Here is a 20,430-nt window from a genome sequence, read left to right as displayed (position 1 = left end):
CGGTACGCAGGATAAACGGGCAGGAGGTGCGTGGTACCCCAGCCCCGGGAAGGACGAACCAGCTCGGGCAGCGGCTGCTTTCTTGCCCGCCTGTCTGCCTGCCTGCGTGCGTGCGTGCGCTCCGGCACAATGATCATAACACTGCGGACTCTCTTGGAACAAGGGGTAAGACAAGACGGCTCATACTGCGGGAGTCTGCACCGGGACGTCCAGGTGGCGCTCCTATGCGACTCTCTGCAGGCCCTGCAGGGGCATCATGCGCAGCGGATACCGGGGGGAGATTCAGGTGGCTGCAGGGATGATTGGACTATACTCTGCCGCGTTACATACACCGACCAGCAGATTGCAGATCCAATGCAAGATTCTCAAATATAACAACAGCCATAATAATAAAAGAAAGAAGGAAATCTTCCCTTACAATGATTAATAACAATATCAAAGATGTATTCATCTAATTATGGTTGTTGTTTACAATTCAGAGAGCCAAACATTTCAGTGACACTAATGAGCATGTTAAACCGGTGTCAAACATAAGGACCGAGGGCCAGGCTGGGCCCGACATTTCTCTTAACGGCCCATTAAAGTAAATAGAGTGTCTATTTCTAGTTCAGCTCCAAATGTGTTTGACTGAGTTTAGCAAAACTGATGATGCAAGTTTTCTTCTAAACCAAACTAAAACAAAACCAATCGCCTTGTTCAAAGGAAATAAAAATCTGTGTTTGTGTGTGTGTGTGGGGTCAGAATGAAAGATTAGACTCCAATTCTTGATTAATTAATTGATTGCTAATTGAGCTTTTTTTTTTTAACGAATACCTCTCTAATGGTGTCAATTAGGACTGTGAATAATTATCCTTATCATTGCATTAGATCAAATTCCATCACATGAGATGCAGTGCAGGCGCAGGTGCATCCGGACAAAAGTAGTGGTTGTTGCTTGTATTGATATGTTTTAGCTATATTCATTGTCATCCAATCAAATGTGGAAAAGTGAAAATAAAAATAGTCTATATTCCAAAAGCATTGCATGTAGCTATGACCTTGCACAAAGGTGCATGTGAGTGCATGCGGAAAATCAGCAGTACTGTTTTTTTTCTGCAACATGGGCATTTTGTATTTATGGGTGGAAATCATGATGTATTCCCAAAAGATTTTATTTGGGCACAGCATAGAACATAATGTAATTTCCCCGCATATTTTGCTTTTACATTCTCTGACCTTTGTAAGGGAAGCCTTTTTTGAGACGTATCTTTTAATTAAACTCAATAGATGGTGCTAATCTTATAAAATATTATAACATATTACTCTGGATTAATGTTGAATATGTATTTGGTGTGTTTAGTTTGCAGTTTTCTATTTTTGGATGGATAGATGCATAAGAGATGGATAGGGCGGAAGGAAGAGCTGATGGAGGTGGGTGTGTCTCTGTGCAGCCGTGACGTATTCAAACGCATGCGCGGTGGGCCTCCCCTCTGCTCCCCGGCCTGTCAGTAGCAGGAGGCGTATGGAAACGTAGGCAAGTGGATCGGGTGAGGTCATGTGTTTTTAAGGCGCCCAGCGGAATCGATCATTGTTGACCGGCATACACGCACCGTCCACTGCTGCGGAACGTTCGAGCTGCTCGTCGCTCCGCCAGGATCCACCTTTCACGAACGAGGTAAAATGAGGATCATGAGCCCTTCTCTCCGGCTCCTGCTCCTTCCTCGGACGTGCTTATTGTTTGGCCGTGGGGGGAGGGTCGTGTGTCATTTTAGGTGTTCAGAGGCTCTTGCGCGACACGCACATCCGACTTTTTGTTTTATAATAATAACAACAATAAAATGCATGTAATTTTACCGATACCCGCGAACGCAACATTTAGGGACATGAAGAAAACGCCCGTTAAGCAGGCAGGCCCGTCGTTTGTTTGGCGACATGGGAATCATTCCCTCGGTTCGAATGTCTTCCTGTGCTCGGTCTTGTGTTATGATGTGCGCTCATGCATGACTCTTGTTGTCCCGCTGCGGTTTGCCTGCAGCCTCCTGCGAGGAGCTGCCAGGTGGGGGTCATGTGGCCAAGGTTAACTCGCAATTCAAGTCGCTACGCTTTTTAATCATCTGTGTGATGAAGAGGAGGCGATTCATTCATTCTAATGATGATAGATTAAATAGATGGGGCTTGCCAGTATTCTTCCTCCATTATGAATCATGAAGTCATCCAAGGCTTTTTTTTTTTTTTTTTTTTTTAAATCATATCGTGCCATTGATTTGTATTGTGTCATGTTATTATACTGGGCGCCCCTCAAGTGTGCATGGACAGACAGAAATGCACATTTCCAAGTTAAATGTTCAATAACATTCCAGTTAAATGGGATATAAACAAATAACTGCTTTGGCACTGTCAAAGGTATTAATCATTTTTATTATGTGTGTGTTTTATGGGGCAACTTCAGAGGAATGGAAAAAAAGGCCGTTTTGCTTTATTGGCTTGTAATTGGCTGGCGACCAATTCAGGGTGTGTGGGATGTGTTTTCCTTTGTCAAGTTTGTTTTTTTACTTTTTATGACCTATCATGATGTTTCTGTTTGACTTATTTTAAGAATTATGGACATGTTGAGACGATTCAAACAACAGTGACTGTCCAGACGTACCAAATGTTTCTGCTAAGCCTGTGTCAAAACCTCCTCTGTCACAGTACAATTTGTCCTATAGGAAGGAGGTCATTAATCTATGATTACAGGCAAATGCATGGAGCAGGAAGTGCATTCCAGGAAGCAGCCCAGGCCTATGCATTTAATATATAGCAAAGCCATCCATGAGGTCCAGATCACTTGCCTGCTGCACTGCCCAGTAAATTCAAATGAGCAATAGAGAGATAGAATGTGCAATACAAAGGCCTTCATGCCAACACAGTAGTGTGGAGGTGACTAAAGACAAGTGGCACTGCCTCCCTACACTGACCTGACTTTCAGTCATTGTGATGGATTGCCGTGATTCTAAATGGCTATAATGACCTTAGTAGTAGTAGTAGTAGTAGCACAGGCTCCTCTTCCATTGAGGTGCTGCAAATGCTGCATAATTGTTGTGTGGTGTTACACAAGCATGTCTATTTTCATGGGATGAGCGAGGCGGATGCTGCAGACGTCTTTATGACGTCGGACTAACAGACGGAGAGCTGAGTCATTTTTCTCTGGCAATTATATGCCTCATATGGACAAAGTGTTGACGAGAGTGGAGGAGCAGGAAGAAGGGAGGGAAGATTTCTTCGATTACATGACTCTGACAGTTGTTTTAAAGTCTTTTTTTTTTTTCTTTTTTTTTTACTCGTATTTGGGATATGTCACCATGCTCATTTGATGCTTGCTGAACTGAGGTCAGCTTGTCAAGTTTGATATCCAAACAGACAGTTGAATTTTCTGCTTCCAAGAGGCACTGAGCTCAGTTGTTGTGATGTGAGCGATGTTTGATATGATGGAGTTGACCCCGAGGTGCTTTGCCCTTCGGCCGTCTCTGCTGATAATGTCAAGATTTCCCTTTTATCGTGTTTGCTGACCAGCCGAGGCAGAAATGCTGCGCTCGTCTCCCATTTGTAATTCTGCAAGCTGTGCTTTAAAACTGCATCCTTTTGGTACAGATAGATAAATTTCTCCGTTTTTTTCCCCCCTTCTTTGTTCACAGAGAACATTTTTGGATGCACAGAGAGCAGTGATTGAAGATTTCGCCATGAATAAAAACAAGAAAGACAAAGAGTTCTACAGCATCGACGTCGGAGACTCGACGTTCACGGTGTTAAAACGCTACCAGAACTTGAGACCCATCGGATCGGGAGCGCAGGGAATTGTATGGTGAGTAATCATCCATCCAACAACATTCTCTCACCACATGAAAAATATTCCAACAGCAGTTTACCTCAATTCAGTAACATACTTGACCTTATCTTGACTTCTGTTTGTGCCTTTGTCATTGTTTAGCTCTGCTTACGATCAAGTCCTTGAGAAAAATGTAGCCATCAAGAAGCTGAGCAGACCCTTTCAGAACCAGACACATGCCAAGAGGGCGTTTAGAGAGCTTGTGCTCATGAAATGTGTCAATCACAAAAATGTACGTATGCAAATATATATGTACACAATGTTATTAATTGCCAATTCAAAGTTGTAATCCATTTATTTTTCCACTCGCAGATCATCGGTCTGTTAAATGTTTTTACACCCCAAAAATCATTAGAAGAATTTCAAGATGTGTAAGTGGCTCATATTGTTCTTTAAGAGCAATTTAACCAAGCTTAGCAATTTAATTTCCCCCCTTTTAATTGATTTGATTCATTTGCAGTTACTTGGTAATGGAGCTGATGGACGCCAACCTGTGCCAGGTCATTCAGATGGAGCTGGACCACGAGAGGCTGTCTTACCTCCTCTATCAGATGCTGTGCGGTATCAAACACCTCCATGCTGCCGGCATCATTCACAGGGTAAGTTTTTCCCAATCAGAATTGTGAGAATGCTTTTCACACTTGAGGATTTTTCCACTCCGTTCACAGCAAAGTGGAGCGCACCTCTTCTGCTTCTCTGACACGGTGCAGATAGTCTCACCAGTTAGTTATTACAATACAACTTTATTCATAGAGGGCGTTTCACAACGGCTTGCATAACAGAAATGCACAAAAAGAAATAAGCAACGAAAAGTCAGGAAAGGTGCGACAATGCTGCATCCTATTATGAAGTCCAGCGGAAGGGAGGGTTAATGAAATACCAATGCTTGGTACAATAGAGGTGAGACAGTTTGAGTGTGACCTCAAGCCCAATGCAATATTTAACATAGTTGGTACTTTTTGATGAATGTCATCCGCTTGATTTCCCACTGGGTGAGTCACATTCTTCCATGTTAGCATTTTAGATTCAATGTCATCCAAAAGACGCCAGCCTATTTAGTTTATAGTGTGCATTATGGTTTTCGAAAACTTCTTCACTGATTTTTGACTGACTGTTGTTGCCTCTCTTTAGGATCTCAAGCCCAGCAACATTGTGGTGAAGTCAGACTGCACATTGAAGATTTTGGACTTCGGCCTGGCTCGAACAGCTGCTACGGGTCTCCTCATGACGCCTTACGTGGTGACGCGTTACTACAGAGCCCCCGAAGTCATCCTGGGCATGGGCTACCAAGCCAATGGTATGTCTCGCCTCGACCCCTGTCTTTTTTTTCCTGGCAGTAAAAGTGAATTGCATAACATAGTATCTCTTAGATCTTGTTTATGAAGAATTCATTCTTTGTCTTGTTCTTAAAAAAATGCTACGAGCTCACTAACAAGCATCAACCTAACCAGTGGTGTGTTCCGCTTACCTGTTTACTTTTGTTAACCACTAGTGGACATTTGGTCTGTGGGCTGCATACTGGCTGAAATGGTTCGCCATAAAATCCTTTTCCCAGGACGGGATTGTATCCTTGTGGCTTCCAATTTGTCCTTTCACATTATTATTCTAGTCTTTGGCAAGTGTTTAACTCGTTTATTTATTTTTGCATCACTACGCTGCAAAACCTGAAACCTAAGCGTGCATATCACAAATCAAGATATAATAAAGATATGCTTGGTCTGTCAGCCAAGATATTCATTCTTGCCATTTTTTACGTAAGAGAATTTCCCTTGCTACCAGCATTTTTTTTTTTCTTCCTATACAATTCTTTGACGGATAATTCCACTTAAATTAAATAATATATGCACTTAAATGATTACTTAATCCCTTGTTTTGTTTTTTAAAGACCAGTTTTTGCAGAGTAGTTGTTTGTTTCCATTGTCTAATTCATCCTGCATGTCCTGCATGATTTTCATTGCTGCACACTACATCATGGTCATTCTCTTCATTTGCCTCATGTTTGCTTATTTTATTTATTGTTTACTGTCACTCCTTTGTTTGCATGTCCACCTCTGTATCATCTGAATGTCCACCCAAGTGGATGTGTGGTCAGTGGGCTGCATAGTGGCTGAGATGATCAGGGGAAGTGTGTTGTTCCCCGGCACTGATCGTATCCTTGCCCCATCATTTGTGCTCCAATGCGTCATCGCTTCATTCAGTGTGAAGAGATGTGACACCATTCCCCTCGACAACCTTTCCGCCCCTTACCATCCACATCCACGTTTTTACTGTGACTGTCATTGTGCTTGTGGAATTGCATTGTCGTATATTTTACAATGTTAAAGGACTTTACTGTAGCAGTCCATGTCCACCGTAGCAGAGTTTAAAACAAAGTCAAGAAAACTGCTATGGAGAAATGCTGAACTGTTTTTACTGTTGTCTTATTGCAGTTCATGAATACTATTATTCACACAATGGCATTATGTAGTTAACTATTACTTCATTTTGCAACGCTAAAGCTATTGTTGACCAAAACAGCAGCACCAAAACGCTTAAACCTTTGACCTAAACAGTTTCTCAGATTAATTAAAGTGTGTGAGATTTGCTGCGTGTTGTAAATAGGTTCCCTGTGCTGGATTAAAGATTATTATGTAATGAGGAGACGTCTTTAACCCAGATTATCTTTCCAGCTGTGTCTGATGCAAAAACCCGGCAAGTTTGTTTCAGGGAGGAGATCCACCGAGTTTATTTCCAATCTGCTGTGTTTCTTGACATTTCTCCACAATAGGATTCTGCTCTAGTTTCATTGTAATTCTGCATATTATCTTTCTAAGAAAGAACAAATAATTGCAGTTGAGTATATAAACACCCCCAGGCAATATTTGCATAAATATGGTACTGTATCTGGGACTGCAATGAGTCTGCGCGTGGCCCTTCTTCCTTAATACGCACCCGTCAGACATTGACCAGTGGAACAAAGTCATCGAGCAGCTAGGCACGCCGTCTCAGGACTTTCTCATGAAACTGAACCAGTCAGTAAGAACGTACGTGGAAAACAGGCCACGCTACGCCGGATACACCTTTGAGAAACTCTTCCCGGATGTTCTTTTCCCGGCTGATTCCGATCACAACAAACTGAAAGGTACTGCTGTCTTCTGTTATCGGCGCATCACTAGCCATTTTTGAAAAGCCAAATTCACACCTTATGTGATCAATAGTGCAACAAATGAGTAATTTGTTCCCCTTCCCCCTCAGCGAGCCAGGCAAGAGACCTTTTATCTAAGATGTTAGTGATCGATGCCTCTAAGCGCATATCTGTAGATGAGGCCCTGCAGCACCCCTACATCAACGTTTGGTACGACCCAGCTGAAGTGGAGGCGGTAAGTATGACTGCACAACATACTTTTATTTTATTATACGTATATATTTTTTTAAGATTGTTATTCTTATTGAGACATTGTGTCATCTTCAGCCACCGCCCAAGGTCCTTGACAAACAGCTGGATGAGCGGGAGCACACTGTGGAGGAGTGGAAAGGTGCGATAACAGCTTTTTCAAACCGTTTCCACTGTCACTTTCAAACAGAGGTGTCAAAATGCCATGAACCATTTCAAAACATAATTTCGGAACGTTTAAATTCCAACAAAACCATTCAATGGTGCTGGTTGATTCAGTTCTTTTTTTCTATTTCTTTTCATAACTATATTGTTAAGTTAATCAATCCAGGCTCAAACTGTTGCCATCAGAAAACATTTATTAAATGCTTTTCAATGTTTTAGGTAGCATTTTAACATTAACCATTCACACTCGCCTTCGCACAATTGGACAATTCTAATGAGAGTTGAACTCAGATACTCAAAACGGTTCGATGGTTATCGTGATACGTTTTCTATTTGACATCACTCGCCGGTTAAACTCCAAATTGTGCCTACGTAGTCCATTTATCAGCATAACCGGACTTGAAATCCCTTAGAGGTTTTCAATGTATTTTGTGAGTGGGTCGCGAGGCAGAAGCGATACATTTCTTCTGTGCATCCAAGATGAGCTCATCCTAAACTCTACCAGGTGATAATGACCACCACACTCATTTTAGAAGGGTCACGCCAGCATACCCTCCTTCCAAATTAGAAACATGATGCTGTTTGGAGCGTGCTGAATGCAAAACACATTGGGGTGGATGGAAAGAGGGGCAGTGGTCCAGATGGTATCAAGTACTAATCGGTTCTTCTTCTCTGCTTGGCCACGTAGGGCTGATCTACAAGGAAGTGAGTGACTGGGAGGAGTGGTCAAAAAATGGAGTGATCCGAGGGCAGCCGTCTCCTCTAGGTGAGTCATCATTGTAATTTTATGTCAAACGACTCTGTCCTGACTATACTTTTTTATTCTGGTGCTGTGGCATCTATTTGGAACACAGCTATTTGAAAATTACTGTTTCATCAGCTATTCACTTTTTGGGAGACTAGCTCTCTTAGTTAACTCTAATCTATTCAAAACTTAACGCAGCTCTGCTTACCTTTTGCAATATCTGATATATGCAATACATTTCACGTGTTTTTACAGTATGCAGTACAGTGCTTACTGTAATGCCCTTGCATCTGGGAAAGTAAAAAAAACAAAAACAAAAGTAAACCTTTAAGCGACTGCTGTTTGAACACAAGTGGTGTAGCAACACATGTAGACATGTAGACAGACATGGTCATGGGCGCATTTTCTTCATCCTCTATGAAAAGCGAGTATTACTGCAGTTGTGACAGTCTTCTGTGTTGTATGTCTTTTTTTGCACTACAACCTGGTGGTCAAGGCATGTGTTGTAATTCACTTTCCCTGTGTGATTTTGATTTGATTTTGTTTATTTTGGCAAGTACAACACTACGGAAGAGGATTAGGGCGAGTGAAGAAAGAAAAAAAAAAAAGGACGGGTGACAGGATTTTGACTTTTTTCTCAGAATTCTGACTTTAAAGTCAGAATTCCCACTTTAAAGTCAGAATTCTGAGAATAAAGTCAGAATTCTGACTTTAAAGTCAGAAAGCGAGGATTCCCACTTTAAAGTCAGAAAGTGGGAATTCTGGTTTCATTTCGACTCCATCACCTGTTGCAAAATGCAATTTTGTTGCTTCTGCATCTGTGAGCTTATTTATATCTATCTGTGTGTAAACTCGTTGACTCTGTATTTTTTTTGACCCATGTTTTCATTGCATTGCATTTTGTTCAATGTCTAAAGATAGTTCTGTATTTTTCAAAGTTGGCATTTAACTCCTGTTAAATTGATCATTGCAAGTAGTATTGACATTTTTCTCAATTTGCGTATTTCTCCAGTTCATCCATCGTTTTGATCAGCACCAGTTTTGGTGTTTTCTGGGGATGATCCAGAAAACGATTCGATCCTCTTAGATTTTTTTCCTGTTTCAGTATAGCAGTATTGTGCTTGATATTTATAAATCGCAGTAGTACCACATGATTTTTACCCACCCTACCTCCAGTGGCCCCACTTTTGGGGAAAAAGTCAGAAGAAATCCAAATTTGCCTTGTCCAACACAGTTTTTTTGTTGTAAGAAAATCCACCATTTGCATTTTCACGGATCGATTTTCTTTTTCCACTCTGTTGGTGAGAATTTTTATCAGCTGGTCTTTCTTGGCATTCTCAGCTTTGAGAAATGCAATTTCTTCCATCTTGGTTTCCAATCCAATCAATCGAGTCTCCATTTCCATAAGACTTTTATTTTTGATTTCTTCCAGAGCATCGGCACTTCCCTGATCCTTTTTTTGGCCCCATCGCTCAAAAATCTTTCTTCGTGACGTTAGTATCTCTGAGTTTGCAGCAATAACCTTGAGAGCAAAACAAAAGCGTCCTACTCACTCGGCAGCCCGAACTGAACTGGATCTGCGCTGACTGCGGTCTAGTCGTGCAAGAATCTTCGATGAAACCTATGCGTTGATGTTTTTTTCGCAGCACAGGTGCAGCAGTGATCGATAGCCCCCCTCAACCTTCCTCCTCGTCCTCCTCCTCCTCATCAGCCAACGATGTGTCATCCATGTCCACGGAGCCCACCGACCCAAGCAACGACCCCACGGTGACCTCGGAAACAGACAGCAGTCTGGATAGCCACACTTCCCTTGGTGCTCTGGCGTGTTGCAGATAACAAAAATACAAACACATACATTTACTCGAACGTAACCTTTCATCAGTGCACCTTATCCAGTGTTTGAGATGGGAGGGTTTCTAGGCTAATGGAAGTTCTCATGTTAGTTTGTAGAGCTACAATTTCAATGTACAGATTGTTGTAATTGCCCGATACTACTGTAAATGATTGTGGTTTTAAATTGTATCATTATTATTGTATTTTTGCTGCAAAGAATCAAGAGTATGTTTTGATGTGAACATTATGTTTGTAATGAAAGGGCAGCGTTGGAATTTCTGCATTGATGTTTTTTTAGCTCCAGCGACACAGTGGGATGGCACACTGCGAGCACTGCACTGTTATTTATTAATATATTTTTCAAATGCTGACTTGGCATTTTGTATTGTGTTTTTTTTGGGGTAGGGGTGGAGGGAGACATTTGAATGAATCCGCTATTAAGTAAAGAACTTTTTTTTTTTTTTTTTTTTTTTTTTAAAGTGGAAATTAATGCATACTTGCGTTTACACATCGTCTCTCAGCTTATCATATAACTTAATTTCTCAACTGTTTTTTTCCCCTTGCATTCATTTTTAGTTTTACTGCCGCATACTGTAAATTTTACACATTTGCGTATTCAACTGTAATTTCTCAAAGAACAAGGTGAATGTACATCTCATATAGGCCAACTCACTGGCTCCTAAATTAGTGCGTGATAATGAATTGATGCATTTTTTTTGGGACAATGCTCATGGATATCTGGTATTTAAAATATATTATTTAAGTGCCCTTACTAAGTTCACAGATTTTTTTTAAGTGCTCTCCATGGCAGAGTTGAGTTCTACCTCTCTCACACACACACACACACACACACACACACACACACACACACACACACACACACACACACACGTTTTTGGCGCTCCAGTATGCATATCACACAAAGCAAGGAAGATTTTTCTTTTGTTCTGTACATATATTATTTATTTATTTATTCCAAGTGCAAATGCATTTGTTGTATGTAATGTACATGTAGCTCAAAAGTACTGTTTCTAATGCATTTTGTTTCCGATATTTCATTGCATTGTTTTCTGTGCAATACGATTGGTAGATTAGAGTAGTCAATGGGATGTACATTATACTGTAGATTTACTGTTTGTGTGGGAGTTAGCAAACAAGTCATTTTCAGGCCCTCCACAGTTGTTCCCTTTAGATGTGTTTGATGACCCAAGGTTCCCAGTGTGTGGCGTATTTATAATGATCATGTTCAGGCACCCCAAGCAGTAACTTTACGCTCTCCCAGAATGCACTTGGGGATTGTGATGCATGTCCTCACATTTTCTGGGCCAAGTCGTCAGTGACTGTTTTTAGTGGGTTACCTCTCCCTATCCTCCTCAAATATAAAGTACTCGTCACACTTTGGATTAAATGCAGAAATAAAAGAAAAAGTCATTCAGCGTTACTGGGATGGCAAGTCGGTCTTCGGATGGGCTGTAAAGCGCTGGAGACAAAATTTTAAACCTGAGTTTCTTTTTTTTTCCCAAAGGATAATTGTATGGAGCTGTTAACATACAATACAAAAGCAAAACTCAAGCAAATAAAAGAGTTGAATTTGAACGATTGTCTTTGTTCATTTCTATAGCTTATTAGAATGGCCGAATGTCGATTGGCTGCATGGTAGGAAAGTGGCGTATACATCCGCCTCACAGTTTGTAGGTTTTGGGTATCGACGTCTTTCGGTGCCAATGCGCTGTAATTAATCATGAAAACGGATCACAATTTAGAGGGACCGATGCATTCATTCATTTCCAATACAGACCGCAAACATGGCAACAACACTGACAACAAAACCACACATAGCTTTGTTTTCACAGTACATAGAAGAATTGACAGGATTGGGAAAAACTACCGTAGTTCCACAAAAACATTGAGCAAGAAATATTCCATCACATTTTGGTGAGATTTGATACTTTGGCACAGTTAGAAGCATCTACCACCTGCAATTAGGATAGCACTGTTATCTTCTATTAACCAGGAAGTTGCCTCATAATTGCAAAATGTTTGGCAAAGTTCAATGCTATGAAGTGGCGTTCTACTTCCATAGCGATTTATAAACAGCTGTATATTTTTGCTTTTTAAAACCTTAACTAACATCAGATGATTGGTCCAGTCTACTTGGGCTTAGTTGTCAGGTCTTGTAAAGTTTTAAAGAAGTCTTCCATCTCCCTTTGGAGTCGAACGTTTCGTTTTTCTGCGTCTTGCCGCCCTCGCTCCGAGTTCCTGAATCGGATCTCCAGCATGTAGAATCGCTTTCTCTCCTGGTCGAGCTCCTCTTCAAGTTTGTTTACTTGGGTCTGATGTTTACGGCAGTTCTCCTCCAACCTTAAATAGGAGATGAATAGTGAGTTGTGTAATGGGTAACGAACACATAGAAATCATCAAAATGATCTTACTTGCGAATGCTGCTTTCAAAGCTCACTCTCTGCGTCTTCAGCTCTTGCTGTAACTCCACGACCATATTTGTTATATCATCTTCAGCACTATTCGGCTTGTGATTTATCGGTGTTGTACCATCACTGAGTGTTTGTTTGGTGTCTTCAGGCTCAGTCAGTGATATATCAAAAGCAGTCCAGATGGAGTTTTGAGGTGGCAAACTTAGCGTGGAGGGAGCAACATTGTCATAGGCGGACAATCTGTGCGACTGGGGAAGCGTTCTCTGAGAGGTGTCCTTCTCGCCGTCTCTTGCTGTGGTCTCCTTAAGGGTTGAATCCTCCAGTGACAGAGCGGCGTCTTTTAGTTTTGCACCAGATGAGGTGGTGCGCCTGTGTGCTCGCAGGGATGACAGGCCATTCATCAACCAGTTACTACCACCTGTTGCTGACACGTCCCCCGCTGATCCCCCGATGTTTCCCCTCTGCCCCACGGAACTGCCCTTAAAAGAGCACCTCCAAGCAGAAAGGACTCTTGGCTGCTTAGCGGGGCTATCGCTCGCCTCTGTTTTGTGATTTGAGTGAGCGACCCCATTCTTCTCTAGATCACCTTCATCTGTCTGAGAGGTAGTGATGGATGGTGTCAGCTTATTGTCCTTTGGGAGTGTACAAGGTTGAAGAGTTTCCTGAGGTAATTCAGCACCTGTGTGAGATTCCGCTGGATTTTCCGTGGCATCTTGTTTAAGCCATTCCACTTTGGCTTTATAGGGAGTATCATTATGATGCAGCAAAGAATTAGTTTCGGTGTTTTCGAGCTGGAACAGTTTGGCGTGTTCACTGATCAGGATGGTCATCAGGAGTTGCACCTGAGAACTCCCTGTTTTCAGGGATCATCATTAGATGAATCGATATGGATGCTTGGATTTTACGATTGACACCAACCTTCCATCATGGAAATCGGATCCTCCACTCTGGGCCGAAGCACGTTCGGTCCGAATACAGTGGCGAGGTTCTGGACGCTCATTTTATTGGCATCAGAATGAGACTGGACTTCATCGAGAAACCTGAGCACGCAGGAACCAGAGACATACGCGGCATATTAAAATTTGACATTGAACGTGTGGCTGAAATTGTGACTCATGATGAGACGCTGAGTCATGAGACTGACAAGCGTGACGCTGAGAATGAGTGAGAATGAATGTAATGCCGCTTGCGCATACGATGTGTTAAATAAACCTCTCTCAAATAATGAATTATGAATGAGACGTATGACTTACCTACAGATGTATTCAAGAAGGTCGTAGTTGACCTTCGGAAGCGATTTCACCTGCTTGCCGAGCTCTATGATACCCTTGGGAAAAAAATTGGAAAAAAAATATGTTAGAGTGGTAACTATCGTTATGTAAAGCCATGTAGACATTTTTTTGTTTTTTGTCTGTTTACCATTTCTCTGTCCTTGTTGAGTAGCATTGCACAAGAGAGAAATTGTGCATATTTGGTGAAAGGTATTACAGGCTCAGGTAGCTCCCGTAAATACAGCTTCAGGAGTGACGCTACTGTGTGGACATCAGTGCTACTGAAAGACAAAGTGAGTCGTGAGTCAATCAGGTTATTGCCAGATACTATGTCCAGTTTCGTCGTCTCACCTGTCAAACAGCAAACTCTCACCACGGTCAAACGCATCTTGCAATTCTCGAACATGATTGGTCTGCCCAGGAGCCCTGAACAGGCCTTCCTCCTGAAGCCCGTGGTCACGTATGAAACACGTACACCGCTCAACCAGCGCCGGTACCCTTCGCTCGGGACCACATTGTCCCTCATTAAGCATAGTTTCCTCTAAGTGCTGGCCGAAGATACCTAGAGCAGCATAACAAAGGATCTTGACCTTTTCATAAACATTTTTGGACACAATTAGAAATTGACGCATCTCTTTACAGCTGTGCAGAGATTTAAGTTGATAACCTCACCTCCTCCAAGTGGGGCCCATATTGCTCTGTGTATAGCTCTAACCCATTCTTCCAAGTCACTTTCAGAGTTAGCCATCAGCAGGAACGTTTCATGGTTTCGATCACGTTCCGTATCACCCCCTGAAAATACACGCAAGGTAAATAGAATATCATTTTGTGTTTTAAGTGATGACCAGTCAACCACTACTTCAGCTAAGAAATATCCTCAAATCTCAATTTCATGCTATCTTGATGTTCATTCTTTACTTTAATGATGGTGGCCACACAAGTATTAGGTAATCAATTTTTTGTGATAATAGTTAGCTGGAATAAATATTTGGCTAGCTGGTAGACCCATTTGTGAAGAAATTTAACAACAGTTAGAATATATCACTTTCTCATACGCTGTTATTATATGCCAACCCACCTGGAACAATTTCAAATAAATGACGGCCTGGCTCATCTTGATTGGTGGGCAGCTCATTAACATGGGTGCCCTTAAGAGGAATGCAACCCTGTTCAAAAAGGGAGAAGGAATGGACTGCTATGACAAAAAGGAAGACTGGTAAATTATTTTACAGGTGATTAACAATTTACCTGTTCCCTGCTCTCATTCTGGTCTTTGTAGAAATACAAAGCTTCAGCCTTGAGGACAAACCACCGTAGTTGCCAGTTTTTCATGATAATGCGTTGTCTTTTCAGCCAGCCTGCCTTCAGTACTTTCTCCTGGTCAAGAGGGGAGCAAGGCCTGGAGACCCGAGACAACTCGCCAAAGACCATGCTCTTAGAACGTGCTGTTTATGATAAAAACACACAAGAATTTTGAACTATTCAACAAGACATGAGAAAATGTTTTCCCTCAAATGGGAATTTTTTGCATATGATAAATAGAAAACTGTTGCAGTGCTACCGCCTGCTGTGACTGTGAAGCGATGTAGGCTCAACACAAAAACTAATAACTGTTTCCACCAGGGACCTTTTTTGCGTGTAAAGCAAACGTGATGACCACTACACTATGGAAACTGCTGCAGACTGAGAAATTGTGTTCGACATAAAGAAAGGAACCATCCCATATGAGGTTAGTTGCACCAAATATTCAAAGCCAACCAAAACTTGACTTTAATTTAGTCCCACTTGTAAAATAAAGCATACATTCAACAGGAACATATTGTGTAAATTGCAGTAAAGGATCTTTTGAAGCAGCTAGCTTTTTTAATGCAAAGTATATGCAAAAACCACTACACAAGTGCCCTAGTCATTTTTCTTTGAAACATAATCAATAAATCACATCTGAGTGACTGAGCTGTTGCTTGATTGGTTACTTTGCTTATTTGCAATGTTAATGTTGCAGCCAAAGGGAATGCAGGTGTTGCAACACTCACACCACACTTCCATCCATCCTATGAAAGATTCCAACCCATATAATCTCCCTGCAGTAGCAATGATTCACCTGCAGAATGAATAACTTTAAAAACATTTTTATATAAATAAGGAGAGTATCATCAAGAGATGAGAGATTACATCACCTTTCACCAAGTGTTTGTGAATTTGACAGAAAAGGTCAAATGAATTTTTCAATGAAAGTAGTGCCACTATATAATTATATTAAAAAAAAAATCAATCTTACCTCGTCGATCCTGTTTTGTCTTGGGGCTGAGCATGGTCATGGGTGGCATCCCTCTGTTCATACACAGTCATGCAGATGCCTCGCCCTTTTCCATCCTCTTCCAGCATCTCTTTCCCTGGTGTTCTCTCCAGCACTTGGACAGTTTCCGTTTGGTGCCAGGCACACTTACAAGCATTTAACCCTTCACGCTCCTCTTCCTTCAATCTCTCTCCCACAATTGCACAGGCTGCTCTCGCCTGTCGGATGCCTGGAGCACCGCCCACCATCCCTCCCGCCCCTCCTTCACTTTGGTTTCTAATGTATTATTACTCCATAAGTCTACATGAGACATGCCTTGTCTGTTCAAGTAGCCACACTCCCTGTTCTTCACAAGAGGATATTTTTCAGCTCCTAGCAGCCTTTGAAAAAAATCTTGTGACTTAAATGCCTGACATCCTCTTGTCTGTCTCTGCCTCAGGAAGTAAGGCAACTTGATAGGGAAGTGAAATCTGCTGATTTTTTTTATACACACTTACTGTATGTTTCCTACTCAGTTGTTAATGTGAGAATTATGAGCTGAAAGCAACAGACGCTTTCCAAAAATTCTAAATGTAACTATCACAGAAGTAAGACCAGAGAAAAAAATACTTTGATTCTTAAAAGTGTCGCACCACACCTATTTTATTTTATTTTTTTATGTAAAACTTACCACAGGGGACCTTCCAATATAAAGGGGAAGTCGAGTCATTTTTTCACGAGACAAAACACTAGTCAAAACACTGCATCCTGAATAATACAGAGTTTGTGAAATACAAATATTGTAAATATTATACAAAAATCCACCCGCTTTTATTTATTCCAGGGCGCGCATTTTTCCATTTGCTGTTGGCTGAAAATGACATCACATTACCGCAGAGAAATCAATTCAACTTAGGCAAGCGGCTGCGTAAAATGACTGCTGGTGGCTTCTTGTGACAGTGAGTAGCACTGTTAGTCCATTCATATATGTATCTGTATATCTTGCCCTCCAAGCGCCCCTACTGAGCTTTTGATGACGTTTGGGTCAGATACGTGCGACCTCTTCATTCAGACTGAGGTCGCACTGCAAAAAATTTGATTTGAAGCCAATCTAGGACTACATTTTAAAAAGATCCAGCTCAGATTTGGGAAAAAAATAAATCCAAATTGAGCCATTCATATAAAAAAAAAATCGGATCCAGATCATATACACATATGGATAAAAAAATATCTGGCTTGTGTCACACTTGCCTGCAGTCTGAAGGGATCCTATTGGACAATTCACTTCGTTAAGATGATTAGTAAACATCATACAAGGTGGGACAGTTTTAAATGTCCATCATGACTTTGTCATCTTTTGTAGGTCCATACCCCAGCCGCCTCCGTCCCTCAAGCAGAAACGTCAGCACTACCACACAGCGCTGACCAAGTGACCTATGTCGCCTGACATCTTTACAGTGTCTGAAGTAAGTAGTTGTTGCTATGGCGATGGCACAAAACTGCTCTGTCAGCAGCCACAACTCCCACAAGAGTGTTATGGCGTTCATAACCGTCATCACTGTGACCCAGAACTCAATCCCCAGGAACGTGAACCACGATGACAAACTGCTGGCTGACATCTTGTTGTACAGGTAGCTTGTTGCCGTGGCAACAAACAACAAGTGCCCCATGACCATGGAGAGGATAAAGAAGAGGAAGAGGCGGTGGTTAGCTCGTCCGATGCACCGGTTAAGAATAAGGCAGTGGTGGTCGTAGTCTTGAACGCACACATCACAGAGCTTGCAGTGCTTCGTGTAGTCGGGCTGGAACAACTGTAGATGAAGGGAGACCCAGGAGGTGATCATTTTTGTCCACTATTGACCCATGTCCAGTATGTCTTACCTCACAGTAGGGACAGAACCTATGAATGCTCTGGTTCGTGTCTACTAGGTCAGCGATGCAGGAGAACCGAGGATCAGCTTTTGCTTCGTCCAGTGTCCCAGGGTCTTGAGTCAGAACCTTACAGAACAAACCGAGGACGAAGCAGAGGTGGACCGTCGACACCTGGACCAGGGCACCGTTCGTCCACACACATTACATTAGGTTAAGGATAAGACTTGAGGTATGTACTCAAAAAGCGTAAACTTATGCATATGTAGCAAATAATTCTAGGATATTAGGTGCTATTTTCCCGTAAAAGCAGAAAAAGGAATGGAGCATGCCGGCGATGAGGCTTCCCAGGTAAACGGGGTTGGGTAACCTGGAAAGAAGATATCTGCGATCTGAACAAAGAGATCCAACGTGCTATAAAATGTGTTGGAAATATAACACATACTTAAAACATGCCACATTTGTCAAACCTTTGATAAGTGGCCATACGGTGGGACTGAGTGAAGATGTTTATGGCCAGCCAGGGGAAAACTAAGCAACAAAGGAGACCACCATAACCCCCCATCATGGCAGCTACTAGAAGAATGGTGGCTCCACCCAGGCTTGGAAAAAACAGTGTCCAGTAGTACAAAACTGGCATTAAGGGGACACAAGCAAAACACACACACAAGTGAATGTATATGTCTCAGAATTGTGTCTGTTGTGCAAAACCGTATTTAAACATTACAGGTGATATCTACCGTGAGATTCTTTGGGCTTGTGGTGAATTGGCACATTCATGTACTGGCTCAGTAGTTTGGTGAGTTGTTGATGCCTGCAAAATAAAAGCACAGCCATGTGTGCAGTGAAGGCATCATCTTAAATTCATTTTATTATTCACCTAAATGTTTTGCCCTGTTTGCTGAGGTCTAGTGGTGTGAAGCCATTGATGTTTTTCTCATGAAGAATCCTGCATCCAGCTTTTTGCAGCAGGGTCCAACATACCTCCACGCAGCCTCGTTCTGCTGCAACGTGAAGTGCCGTCGCCCCCTTTTGGTCGACAGCATCCACGGCACAACGCTGTGTACATGGTAAATTGATTTATACAGCGATTTACACATTCCCTTTTTTATGTGTTACCTGGTCTCTCAGAAGGTATTGGATCATATCGGCGTTGCCCGTTGTTGCTGCCAAGTGAAGGGGGGTCACCTGGTGCATGTCTGTGTCTGTGAAACGGAACATTTCTGTCTCCCACAAATAGTGCACTGCAACACTGTAAAATGTACATCATGGTCAATGCATGTCTGAATTGTGATCAAAATGTGAGCATTTGACTTGTTTTGGTGACTTCACTCACACACTGCCCCCTGTCACGGCATGATGAAGAGAGGATTTTCCTTGTAGATCTACGGCACGCAGATCAGCTCCATACTTGATCATTTTATGAATGATGTCAATGTTTCCTTGCCTAGCAGGAGTCAATCATCCATTACAAGATGGACAGTTTTTCCCAAATAAAATAACTACAGATTAGAGTCTTCAAATACCTGCATGCAAAATGAAAAGCTGACTGTCCTGCATTGCATGTCAAGTTGGGGTCTGCTCCGTTGCTGAGGAAAAGGTCAACAAGGGAACGGTGACCATGAAGGGCAGCGTAGTGCAGTGGAGTGAAACCACCCCAGCCTGGATGAAGGTAAAAATATATGTACGTATATATATATTTGAAATGTGTGCATATGTTATTATACCGATATCATACTCATACTATATAAAATGGATGGATATTTTACATTTTTACAACCACGCAAATGGTTTCAAAAGAAAAGACCTGAAACTTGTAATCACCAATTTTATCATAGTAAATTCTGATTACAAGAAAAATATTTTCCAAAGATACAGCCATCCATTGCCATTACACATCGCAAAACTTGTGAATTTTATTTGTTTTGTGCTTACCTTTTAGTGAAAGGACTGAGCGGTCATTCTGAATAATGACTTTGCACTGCTCAAGGTTTCCCGTTTGTGTGAAGTCAAAAATACCCTCGTTACCCAGGGAACCTGAAGGCATCGGATGCATTGTTGTGGCTTCACATGAGCAGATCTGCCTTATATTCCTACTTCTCCGGAAGTGATCACATTAAATTAGCTTCTAAGACGAATTGCGTCTTTATATTTTTCATGCAAACCCTAAAAATAAACATTCCGCGACGACGAGACGCAACAGTAAACTGCTTGTCAGTGACGGACCACGCCTCAGGCATATCATTGGTTGAAGCATCCCACATGACCAGAGATGTCGTAAGTGAAACAGGAAAGGGACGTAGTACTAAATACGTTCTTTTGTTGTTTTATAGAGGAATGCTTTTTTTCCAAATCTATAATTTGACACCATATTTGTGTTGGTTTTAGTAATTTACTAGCCGCCGGTACAGAGAATCAATGTTATTTAATTTTTGATTTACTTTGCATGTATTAAGTCCCGGAAAAAAACTGTAGTCTAAATTCATTCGTAAAAATGTGCACCCTCCGGCTATAATTGTTCATGATCTATGTTTTGTCTTGACGTCAACTTCTCTTCTAATCTTAAATCAACACTAATGGAGCAACATTTTGAAATTGTGCACCGTGTACGTTCGAAACTCTT

At 41.7% G+C, this 20,430-nt stretch overlaps 3 protein-coding genes and 1 long non-coding RNA gene across 8 annotated transcripts; 2 read left to right on the top strand and 2 right to left on the bottom strand.

Annotated features, from left to right (window-relative positions):
* The first annotated feature begins 33 nt into the window (after positions 1 to 33).
* mapk8a (mitogen-activated protein kinase 8a) lies at positions 34 to 10,644 on the top strand. 4 transcript variants are annotated; one of them, XM_037271739.1, is made up of 12 exons: positions 34 to 165; positions 3,654 to 3,820; positions 3,947 to 4,076; positions 4,157 to 4,215; positions 4,305 to 4,443; positions 4,976 to 5,141; positions 5,922 to 5,993; positions 6,783 to 6,965; positions 7,079 to 7,203; positions 7,296 to 7,359; positions 8,071 to 8,148; positions 9,779 to 10,644. In XM_037271739.1, exons 1-12 carry the CDS (start codon positions 130 to 132, stop codon positions 9,961 to 9,963), a joined length of 1,404 nt encoding a protein of 467 aa, XP_037127634.1. In that variant the 5' UTR covers positions 34 to 129; the 3' UTR covers positions 9,964 to 10,644. The 4 variants fall into 4 exon arrangements, with proteins under 4 accessions (XP_037127634.1, XP_037127635.1, XP_037127638.1 ...); XM_037271740.1 differs by lacking the exon at positions 5,922 to 5,993 and adding an exon at positions 5,337 to 5,408; XM_037271743.1 differs by having other exon boundaries at positions 9,774 to 9,924.
* A 488-nt stretch (positions 10,645 to 11,132) lies between these two features.
* Positions 11,133 to 16,372, bottom strand: arhgap22 (Rho GTPase activating protein 22). 2 transcript variants are annotated; one of them, XM_037271693.1, is made up of 10 exons: positions 15,942 to 16,372; positions 14,912 to 15,108; positions 14,742 to 14,829; positions 14,336 to 14,455; positions 14,015 to 14,225; positions 13,812 to 13,941; positions 13,646 to 13,719; positions 13,311 to 13,432; positions 12,393 to 13,245; positions 11,133 to 12,321 (listed from the first exon to the last, which is right to left on the bottom strand). In XM_037271693.1, exons 1-10 carry the CDS (start codon positions 16,000 to 16,002, stop codon positions 12,111 to 12,113), a joined length of 2,067 nt encoding a protein of 688 aa, XP_037127588.1. In that variant the 5' UTR covers positions 16,003 to 16,372; the 3' UTR covers positions 11,133 to 12,110. The 2 variants fall into 2 exon arrangements, with proteins under 2 accessions (XP_037127588.1, XP_037127587.1); XM_037271692.1 differs by having other exon boundaries at positions 13,812 to 13,944; positions 15,942 to 16,371.
* Positions 15,210 to 18,006, top strand: LOC119134786. The gene is made up of 3 exons (XR_005100390.1): positions 15,210 to 15,392; positions 17,302 to 17,774; positions 17,868 to 18,006. It is a non-coding gene; the product is annotated as an uncharacterized LOC119134786 (long non-coding RNA).
* Positions 16,603 to 20,041, bottom strand: si:ch211-223a10.1 (probable protein S-acyltransferase 23). The gene is made up of 10 exons (XM_037271709.1): positions 19,743 to 20,041; positions 19,334 to 19,469; positions 19,144 to 19,254; positions 18,927 to 19,059; positions 18,688 to 18,866; positions 18,548 to 18,621; positions 18,278 to 18,440; positions 18,095 to 18,177; positions 17,820 to 18,010; positions 16,603 to 17,749 (listed from the first exon to the last, which is right to left on the bottom strand). The coding sequence occupies exons 1-10, from the start codon at positions 19,861 to 19,863 to the stop codon at positions 17,267 to 17,269; spliced, it is 1,674 nt and encodes a 557-aa protein (XP_037127604.1). The 5' UTR covers positions 19,864 to 20,041; the 3' UTR covers positions 16,603 to 17,266.
* Between the last annotated feature and the right edge of the window lie 389 nt (positions 20,042 to 20,430).

The sequence above is a fragment of the Syngnathus acus genome, chromosome 15 (genome assembly GCF_901709675.1).
Source record: "Syngnathus acus chromosome 15, fSynAcu1.2, whole genome shotgun sequence".
Classification (NCBI taxonomy): domain Eukaryota; kingdom Metazoa; phylum Chordata; class Actinopteri; order Syngnathiformes; family Syngnathidae; genus Syngnathus; species Syngnathus acus.
This window is presented reverse-complemented; position numbering and strand designations above follow the sequence as displayed.